This window comes from Paramacrobiotus metropolitanus, unplaced genomic scaffold, assembly GCF_019649055.1.
Source record: "Paramacrobiotus metropolitanus isolate TYO unplaced genomic scaffold, Prichtersi_v1.0 Parri_scaffold0000059, whole genome shotgun sequence".
NCBI lineage: Eukaryota > Metazoa > Tardigrada > Eutardigrada > Parachela > Macrobiotidae > Paramacrobiotus > Paramacrobiotus metropolitanus.
Genome location: NW_026570279.1, coordinates 534,008 through 544,734, shown reverse-complemented (window position 1 = coordinate 544,734; position 10,727 = coordinate 534,008). Strand labels below are relative to the sequence as shown.

The window sequence follows — 10,727 nt, the reverse complement described above, 5'->3', positions numbered from 1 at the left end:
ATAAGCCGATACGGCACCGGAAAAGCCGTTCCGGTCCACCAATTCGGCATCAGCTGTTAGAAAATACCACAAAGCAACCGCTCTCTAATAAAGATACTTTCCGATTAAAAACATTAGCAAATGTTTGTACCGGGCTTGTTTCAAATTTTCCAGGAGCGTTCGGGAGATTCGGCAGCATGAGTTTCGATAAAAAAGCAGTAAGTACGGATATCATCAACAGAGGAAACCTGTTCAAATTATACGGATGCGACCAATTTCCTTACAATGACATAATTATAGACACTTTCTATATTATAGCTTTCGCCCATTCGCGGCTTCCAGGCCCTTCCTTGACATGTCATCACAAACAGAATACTTGTACCGGATTTAGTGGCACTGGCGTACCGGACGTTATGCCAGCGTAATGTAGCTTTGTTAAATAGTTCTTCTTACAAGCTTTCTATCTGTAAGCACTGCCAGTGCCGACTGCGTAAATTTTTTCTTGTCTCATTTTGTAAACAATTCAAACATTGCTTTTTTCACAACTACCATCGACTATCGTTAATGTCTGAATAACCCCTAATTTTTTTGACGACTAAGAGAGAATGGAGATCCAGGAGCCCGTGTTATGCGTCGGCAGCCGCTGCTTTTCTCCTGGCGATATGATCATGTCCTGCAGTCCGCTGGTGTGGGTCCTCGAGCGCGCCGCCTACAAAACACACTGCGCTTATTGCTTCCACGATAGCCAGGCACTGCGCAAATGCTCGGGATGTCAGGCGCATCACTACTGTAAAGCCACTTGTCAGGTATGACAAGAAAACCGTTATAAACGATTAGCAATCGTTTATTATTTGGTAATATTTCGGTTCATAATGGTTGACTGGTTACCCACCACCACCCACCAGAACCGACCAGAGAGCCCACCAGAGAGCTTAGCGCCAGTTTCACTACTCTAAGAAGCCGCTATCACCACCTCTTAATATCGATATTTCACGTAGAATCTATGCTTTCACATAACCACATTAGAACTTCCCTTGAAGCACTTGTTGAGTGACTGGTATGATGCAGGTCGCCGACTGGAAGATGGAGCATAAACTGGAATGCGCAGCGTTGAGAGAGATTTTCGGTAGGGGCGAAGACGTCGCCCCCATGACGATGGTTAGCGGACCTTTGGGTAGAATTAAATCGAACACCTTTACCATGACTAAAGGCGCCTTTACCGATATGATGTGCAAGTTGGATTTTAAAATTCAGGTAAGCGTAGTACCAATGAAAAGAAAGCGCAATCAACAATTTAATTACCGCATAATACAGTACGGTACAGACTGCTAGTACTAATCGTGATTCCTGAATGCACAACAATGAACCTTTAGCATCGTTCTATGCTTGTCATTCTGCGGTCGTATCATTAACTTTGTATTATTTTGTGTTTTACTTTGTATTATTTTGTGTTTTACTTTGTATTATTTTGTGTATTGTGTTATTATTAGCAGTTAACGCGGTGTTGAAAGTTTTTTTATACCAAAGTAAGGACCTGCATCCTACGGTAAAGTTACACGTACTCTGCTACAGGATTCACATTAGTGCTGTAACAGCATACTAAAGAGTTTCGTGGCGCAGCAACTATAATGGATATTCCATCTGTAAACCTGTGACGTTATTAAAACTTTGCTAAATTTTTTTATTGCAAAGAAAGATGTTGGACTTTTTCTTATTAAAAATGTACTTTTTCCAGAGAAACATGGTAATAGATATTCCCGGGATAGGTCCGAAATGTGCCAGAGAACTTCTGCTCATGCTGCCCACAAATCCCGCGCAACCGGAAATCGAGAGCATTATGCAGTTAGACTCAGAGTAAGCATAAAAACGGTATTTTTGTGCGGATTCTTAATATATTTTTCGCTCTTTTCAAAGTACGTCTATCTGGCCGGAAAATATGATACCGCGCAAAGACACGCTGCTCTACTACGGTATTATCAGTTACAACGCATGGCCTGTGTACAATGCGATGACCGGCTGCACCAAAGCCCCGATCGGTTTCGCTTTGTATCCACAAGCGTCGCGGCGCAGAATGACGCCGGTATGCTGGGATGTCAATGTTGTGGTCAACTGCCGCGGCCGACGGTTAGTGATACATGCCGTGCAAGATATTCCACGTTTTACCGGACTACAGGATGTAAGTACTGTAAAGTGTAAACCACTGCATCTTGTTGAACTCTCGCACAAATCACCGCTGATTGTTCGACGGGGTGCTGCTTGCCTAATACTGCACGCAATATGGAAAGCCATCTAGAGATGACCGACCCGAGAAACCTAGAAAGTCAAACGTGTGTGCTGAGGCAAATTAACCACGCGATACTATTACGTTAACCGTAACTTTGCCGCTAAGAAGAAATTACTTACTGTATTCTGCAATGTGCAGTTTAAGCGACATAGTATTTATTAGTCATTAATACTTTTTTGCCGCCGCAGATATGGATCGGGTCACCCGTTTCTAGGTGGGCTTTATAAAGAAAGCACAGTACTTGTGTGTACTTGCCTTTTTCGTTAGCTCGTCATTAGTTCTTCATGGTTTTATACCGATAACGGTCGCGAATATTCGTTTCTGTTGCAAATTTCATGAATTGTGTAAGCGACGATCGTTTCAAAATTGTCACATTGCTTGCAGTTCCGATATTGCGAACTCCTGGAGCCGTCTCGCCAAACAAGAACGGAACGTAGCGATGAATTTCAGAAGCGTTACGGTTACCCGTGTACTTGCCGCAGATGCACGGAAGAATATGTACTAAACTGTAATCCCTGGTTTGAAAACGTTAAACGATATTTTACATTTCCGGACGTTTTTAGGATGCTGACATCAATCCGTTACAATGTGTGACCAGCGGATGCACCAATCGGATTCCGAGCGACAGCCGAGCACTGACAGCCTGCTCGGAATGCGGTGCCCTCAACGGTGAACGATTGGCTCAGTTCCGGGGTGTGGTGCAGAAGTATGAGGGTTTGAAGTGGTGCTGCAATAGGAATCCCAATACGTGGATAGACTGCGTCACGAAACTCGTCCGGGAACTGGACATGGCGGGCATTCTGCAGACAGATGCGCATTTCCGCTTCGTCTGCGGCTGGATTTTACCGCGCAAGTATTTCAAGGAAAACCGTTTAGAAGATGGCTGGAAGATGATGGAGAAGTTGACTGTCTCTGTTCGGTAAATGGTTCAGAATCAGATCTATACTGCTGGTTTTCAGTAGCAATGGCAAAAACAACATCGTTTATCGGTGATTTACCTATTTACAGCGCAGGTTTTACGCACATATTGTAAGTTACAATATGTGCGTAAAACCTTCGTCTATAGTGTATGAAACGGTTACAATTTGTAACCGTTTCATACACTATAGACGAAGGGGTTTATGTACGGGAAAGAAGCCTTGTAGCGTTTGTAGTAACTATTTACTACTCGTACTTGCAAGCACAAAAAGCACTGGATGCACCACGCTGCAAGCGGCCTCCCGTTTACAATCTGAAGGTCTAACATAAGATTACGGTTGCAACATACATACTAGAAGCTATACTGTAAATGATTTTTTTAGAGAGTTACATAGTCTATTATCAATTACGGTAGCGGCGCTTACAAGGTAGGCCACAGAGTGTGGTGTACGGAAATTTGCATACACACTGCGCGATATACACGGCTGCGTGTGTAAGCGCCGCAACAGTAACACTTTTCGAAGTTCTAATTTTTTGTTACTAGCTTGCTAGTGGCAGTAATAATAAGAAAATTCATTTAGGAGGATGTATCCAAAATATGATCTTTTTCGCTATCTTCAACTAACGGACCAGGCAACGTCTGCCTCTATAGCGCTGCACCGACGAGTGATGAATTGGGTTGATCAGCTACTGGAAGCAGAACTGGGATTGGTAGGACCGCAACCGGGGAAAATAGAAACGGAGGGACAGCGACCGACGAAAAAGGAACTGGAAGCATTAGCTGCTCGCATAAGTTGTCCGGTCCTCCGTTACTGTCAAGAGGCCAAAGAAATCGTTGTTGTTTTGTTTGGTGAAAAGTCGAAGGAGGTTCAGAAAGCCGATACTGTACTGGAGGGAGTGGCTGCACTTTTTGGTCAAATCGAGCAGATTTTCGCGAGAGTTGGTCAAAATAAATTTAAATTATGAATGTGTTATTACGTTTGACTATACTTTAAATTTAAGATTTTCATTTCTTTTTCCCGAATTCCAATCAGTCGCTGTTAACTGTATCATATCGGGAGGTGATGGATTTCCGAACTGGTATCTAATACCGTAATACGTACTTAATAACTCTCCTCACAGTGCATTCACTGACAGTGGCCGGTTATCCATTTACTGTACTACTTACTGTGCCTGATTTCCTTAACGGGCGGAGGAAAATTGTGTTTACTGAATTCTACAGCCCTGATTTAACCGAATTACGGTCTTGGTGTCTTTACCGTATAAAATTCTGCTCTATACTTAACGGGGACGAACCGAAAACAGATCACTAATTCAAAAAAATGTCTGTGTTACGGAAGTGGAAAATAGTAATATGTTCTTACTACGCGTTTTGCTTCTTTATTACGTCACTTCCTTATTGTATCATCACGCTAGTGCATTGGATTTCTCGCAACGTGGATGTGAACATAATGCATCAGTCGTACCTGGAAAGAACAAGGACGATTTTAAACCCACAAAAAGGGAAACCGGTAAAATTGTAATCGGCGGTACTGAAAAACAATCTACTTACTGAAAAATCAAAGCAGTTAGGAACGATGTGATTTTTATTTCATAAAATACTGAAGGTACAATTTTTTATTTCATAAAATACTGAAGGTACCCCAGTCTAGACCAGAAGCCGGAATTTGGTTGAACGCCTTGCCGTCCGCTCACATTGGCAATCTACTGGGCGACGACGAACTGAAGATCAGCATCGGCCTCCGACTCGGCGCCACGATCTGTGAACCGCACGACTGCGTCAAATGCCACAAACCCGTTGGTGGTTACGGGCACCATGGGTTATCGTGTGTTTTCTCCGCCGGACGGCATCCGCGCCACGGCGGGTTAAACAGCATCATTTGTAGGGCCTTTGTATCCGCTGGTGTTCCCGCAAAACTGGAGCCGCGCGGCACATCTCACACAAACGAACGTCGCCCGGATGGCTGCACGACATTCGCCTGGAAGCGCGGATTGTGTCTTGCATGGGACGTGACATGTGTAGACACGGTTGCGCTGTCGCATCTTAAAGCCACTTCCACAACAGCGGGAGCGGCCGCTGCGCAGGCAGAAGGAAAGAAAGCAGGACTATATTTCTATCTGACCGGCCGCTACCTATTCGTCCCGATCGCTTTCGAAACACTGGGCCCGTGGGGCCCTTCGGCGATCGCCATCATCAGAGAGCTGGGAAAAAGACTGCAGCAGCACACCAGGGAAGCACGCTCGCACGAATTTCTGCGAAAGCGTCTGTGCATCGAAATTCAGCGGGGAAATGCGGCTTCAGTGCTGGGCACGATGGAAGGGCTAGATAAACTAAACGAAATTTTCCTGTTATAGTCTAATGTGTTCCTTTTCTTGCTTATGCATTGCGTTTTTGATTTGACCAATAAAGTCCAGAGTAGGTACAATACACTGAACATAGAACAAAGAAAGTTACAGTAATCACACACAGCAACAGTTAATCACAGTTACGAACAGCCAACAGCTGAACTCACCTGAACAGCTGAACAGCGTTAGCCTGATTGGATTCCGGAGTAACGCCTACCGTACGTGACACGCAGATTGGTGCAATCTTCACGGCGTACACTTACAGTACACGCACTCACTTCATGCACATTTAATACGTGTTTTTAAATTCATTTTAAAATCCAAGTCTTGCTGCGTCTTCTATCGTTCTTAATTTTAGCATTGATATGTAGAAAGCGCATTTCGTAAAAAGGTAACCGTTTAGTCGAAACAGTACTTGTTGCACTTTTCGTCATGACTGCAGCACCTGCACACTCACAGCAGTCACTAATTCTCTCAGCCTCCTGACTGTATTAGGTTTATGATTTTGATATTTTTTCAACTAGCACAGCTTTTACCCAATCGCTTCGGATTAATTTTTTGGACTGTGGTGGAATGGAGACCCAGGAATCTGTACCGAGCACTGAGAAGCGTTCCTTCGCTCCTGGCGATGTTGTCATGGCCTGTGATCCTTTGGTGTGGGTCTTGGAGCGCAGCGCGTACAAAACCCACTGTGCGTTTTGCTTGAAGGATGGCCAGGGATTGCGAAAACCGCTGTAGCACTGCTCCCTTCATGCCGTAGTCAAGAAGCTTGGCCAACAGTTTTTTGTGCCAAACGGATTCAAATGCTTTTTTCAGATCAAGAAAACAGACTGCTGTGACTCCACTGGCGTCTATGTTTTTAGGCCAGTCTTCCGTCACTTAAAATAGAAGCGTTTCACATGAATGGCCATTGCGGAATCCGGACTGGTGCTCGGAAAGCATATTGTGCGCTTTGACCATCTTTACCAGCTGCAACTGCACAACCTTTTCAAACACCTTTGACAAATTGCTCAGCAGAAAAACCGGCCGGAAGTCATCTGGTGTAGTTGGGCTGTTTGATTTTTGAAGAGCAGTCACATCCGCCTGTTTAAAAATCTCCGGATAAATGCCACGCGCCAGCGGCAGCTTAACCATTTCTCTTAATGGTCCGGAAATTAGTGGTACCATCAGTGGTATCAATCGGCTGGGCAACCCATTTGGTCCGGTACTTTTTTTTGACAGAAATCTGGCGGAGAATAGACGAGACAACGTCCCATGACACAGGTTCAGAACTGGAGAAGGCTTCGTTAGCACAACCGCCCACAGGTGGCGTCGTAGGGGTAGAATGGTCGTTTCCGTGCAGGCCTTGTGTAACAAAGTGTCTGTTCTGAGACTCAGGGTCTAGTGGTTCTGCAGTGTGTTTCTTAGACTTGCGAAGAAGTCTATTTAACACCTGCCATACTTTTTTCCCTTGGAGTTTGTTCTCTTCGAAATACTTCAGTTTGGCCTCGGCAATAGATTTACGTACGGCATTCTTTATCACTTTGTATTGTTCAGCGAACGTCGAAAATAGCGGTGTTCCACGTGACTGACACTTAGGGCGGTAGGCTTCGTCTTTATCTTCTATTAGGGTTTTGACTTCCGAGTTCATAATAAACTCCAAAGTCAGATGCAAGAAATGGCAATAAATTGCATAACGATTGTTTTGAAGTCGCAGCAAATAAATTACAAAATAATATCATGTGCAAATATTCAGTTGTTAACTTCACCAGTGATATCGGATAGAAATCCAAACGGGAGTACGGCGGTAAAACATTATAAACTGCTCGTAGCCATCTCTCTCGCACTGTTCCCGTTGAGAATGTCGTATAATAAGCTCCAAGTTCAGATGCAAGTAATGGCAATAAATTGCATAACGGTTGTTTTAAAGTCGCAGCAAATCATTTACAAAATAATCAGAAAATGTTAAAAGAATGCCATAAAATGCGGTATATTTTCTCAACAGACAAACAAACTGTTTGCTCGGCTGGCCGGAAGTCGAATCATCATCGACGAAACTGACTCTGAGGCTGACCGCCTTCAGACAGAAAACGATCGCCTTAACGACGACATGTCCAAGCTGCAGGACGAGATTAACCGCTTGCGCAACGGATATCACCTGCTGTATGAGAATCATCAAACTCTCGTTCAAATGACCCAACAAGGAGGACTACTGGACCAAACGGTTCAATGAACCTTAACCTGAGCCCACATCTGGTCTCAGGTCAGGCCCCAGCAAGCGGCACGGACTCAAACCGGACCAACCCGCTGAGCCCAATGTCAGGGCCATCAGCCACACAGTAACAAACAGGAGGCCAAAGTAACACACCAACAGTGCAACAGCCAATCCATAGGCCAACCCAGCTTAATTGGTCCTCCTATCCTAGCGGCAGCCCCAACGGGCCAAGCCCAACCATAGCCAGGCCAGAATGTGCCCAACCCACCCGCCTCACCGCCAACGGCGGCGACGCTACCCGGACCGGCAGCTCAGCCAAACCAGGGCCAGAATGCGCTCGTGTTGCTTCAGCTGCCAAATGGAGCATGCGGGTGGATGGCGTCCAACGGAGCCATCCAATACCCGCCTCAATTGTTGTTGAACCCTCAGCAGGGGCATCAGCCGGGCGCAGCGCCACAGGCACTGCAGCAACCGCCACAAGTTATGGTACAGCAGATAACGCCTGCACCGTCGCCAGGGCCAGTGCGCCAGTTCATGATTTGGTACACATGTAGATGTTGGCTGACTCGTATGCGAAGGCTAATGCAAAGGCTTTTGCCCGGACCACCCAGCCGACCTTCGACGGCGACAAGACAGCCGTGAAAGGGTGGATTCCCCAGATCAGAAGGATCTGCAAGCAGTCGTCCGACTTTATCAAGCCGGACCCGGACTTCATGAGCCGCATCTTCGCATCCTTGTCCAAACCGGTCAAGGAATGGTACACTGGCCAGGTAAAGCGTGAAGAAGGCGACGGCTGAACAGTCGACGAGTGGCCTCTGAAGTTTGCCGCTCGATACGACGACGAGAACCAACAGGCCAATGCTCTTAAAGATATCTCCCACCGTACCTCCTGGCACGGTTTCGAAACGCCAGAGCAATACTATGACGCAATCCTAACTCCAGGCACGCACCAACTTAGTCGACACCATGACTCTTCATTTCCTGAAGACCAATATGACTGAGCCAAAACTGCACCGTGCCCTGGACATCCGGCTGCCGAAGTCGCCGACAGAATTTCGGGACTATATTTAGCAGTTTATGGTAGGTAAACCTGAATACGGCTGCAAGGCGGGCCAAGGATACCGGCCATCCGGACGGCCGCACTAACGCCAGAACAGCCAACATCACCGGCTTACTATCCTCCACAGACGCTAACACCAACCCAAGCCCAAGTTGAAGCTACATATGCCGCTATCGCGGCTCTGAAGTTGGGATCCCCACAACGCGGATCCACACTGCCTAACGGTGGTGGTGGTGGCTAAGGCCAGGCCCAGAACTAGGGCAATTTTGGCTGTAGCCAGGGCAACGGTGGCGGTGGAGGACAAAGAGGCGGATATTCCGGAGACCAAGACGCCAGCTCAGCTGGAAGCGTGACGGCGGCGATAGTGGCTCCGGACGACTTGGCCAAGGAGGCAGCGCAGGCCAGAGCGGCAAACCCCAAGCAGCAAACTCCAAAGAGGCCCGCAAACAAGAGGTCATGTACATCGCTCGGATCGAGCACATGTTCGAACGGTGGACCAGAGACGGAACCATAACTTGCAACTACTGTCTCTGGGGAAATCACAAAACTTAAGGATGCGGCAACGGCAATAGAGATTACATGGACATTCCTAATTGCATATGGTACCTTGATTGGCGGAGTGATACCAGAAGGGATTCCCGACAGGGGCACTAAATCCCAACCGTTTCGGCTTTGTGCCACCCAAACAACCCCGACCACAACGCGGCAACGGGGGAATGGTAGCCGAAGGCAGTCCACCGACTCAGGAAATGGGAACGGTGGCGGAAACGACAAAGCGGCGCAGAACGGTATGGAGCGCGGGGATTACAAACACCCGCCAACGAAAGCACCGCCTTTCCGCCATTGACCGATCAGCAGTTGAAGCCAAACAACAACGGCGGGGGCTCTACCCGGGCCAGCCCAACTGCGGGAAACGCCTAAAATCAGGGAGCAACGGCAACCCACCTAACCTATAACCGGAAGTAAAACTGCCGGATATACCTAACCCTCCTGTACAGTCACTAAGCGCAATGGAGCCCAAACCGGCCGCCCAACGGCCCGCCGGCGGATCTTATTTTAGCACCCAACCGGTGACGAAGCCACATGACCCAAGAAGTGCGGTCATGCCAGGACGTGTTGAAGTCGCGCCTGAACCATCAGGCTCAAGAAGTGAGCCCAGACGGACAGTCGTCCATTCGGCGACCTAATCGATTTTAGGAGCCCCATTTAACCCTAAGGCCAACCGATAACGTGGGAACGCGAGACGTCGCACACCAAACTTGACGTATCCTAGATCGGAGTCAGAAACATCCTCCGACTGCGCATCGGAAGGATGGTCCGTAGGAAGCATGAACAGTGAGGTCGACCCACCACAAAAGTGAAGAGCCGAACCTCTTGAGGCGTAAATTTCTTTCTGAAACCCTAAAAATATATTTACGACCCTACGGGAACCGGAAACATTAAAGTCTGGAAGCTTAGTCCAACTAGAGCTCCGCAAGGACCGGGACTAGCGTCGCTAATCCCCATTTTACCGGTGATGCGGGAAGTGACAGTTGGTCTCGACGAGACCAACTTAACCGAAAACCGTCAAAGCATGGACACACAAAGTCCAAATCGGACCAGTCCACACGCTCGCTATGTTGAAAACTAGAGCGGAAACCTACCTCATTAGCCAGCAGTTCTGCACAACCAATGGCATCAAAACGGAGCCATTGTGGCGGAACAGCAAAATCCTTGGTGTTGGCGGGCAGACCGCCTTTGTGGTCTCTCACTGCTGCACCGTACCGGTGACTCTGCAGGGATATAAGAGCCAGCACACGTTCTTCGTCCAACCAACGTTAACGGACGTGCAGGTTCTACTTGGTTTTGCCTATCTCCACTCCAAGTTCAGTTTTATCCTCAAGCCAAACAGAGATATCGCTTGGGACGCGGTAAAGTCTATCCCGATACCAGAGGCACCGGGACCC

General features: G+C 47.3%; 1 protein-coding gene across 1 annotated transcript in view; it reads left to right on the top strand.

The window, feature by feature from the left end:
• The first annotated feature begins 8,096 nt into the window (after positions 1-8,096).
• Positions 8,097-10,727, top strand: part of LOC129593104 (uncharacterized) — a 36,349-nt gene continuing 33,718 nt past the window's right edge. Inside the window, exons 1-2 of the mRNA XM_055489294.1 lie at positions 8,097-8,207; positions 8,276-8,491. Of these exons, the coding sequence (XP_055345269.1) occupies positions 8,097-8,207; positions 8,276-8,491 (327 nt within the window). The remainder of the gene's footprint in view (positions 8,208-8,275; positions 8,492-10,727) is intronic.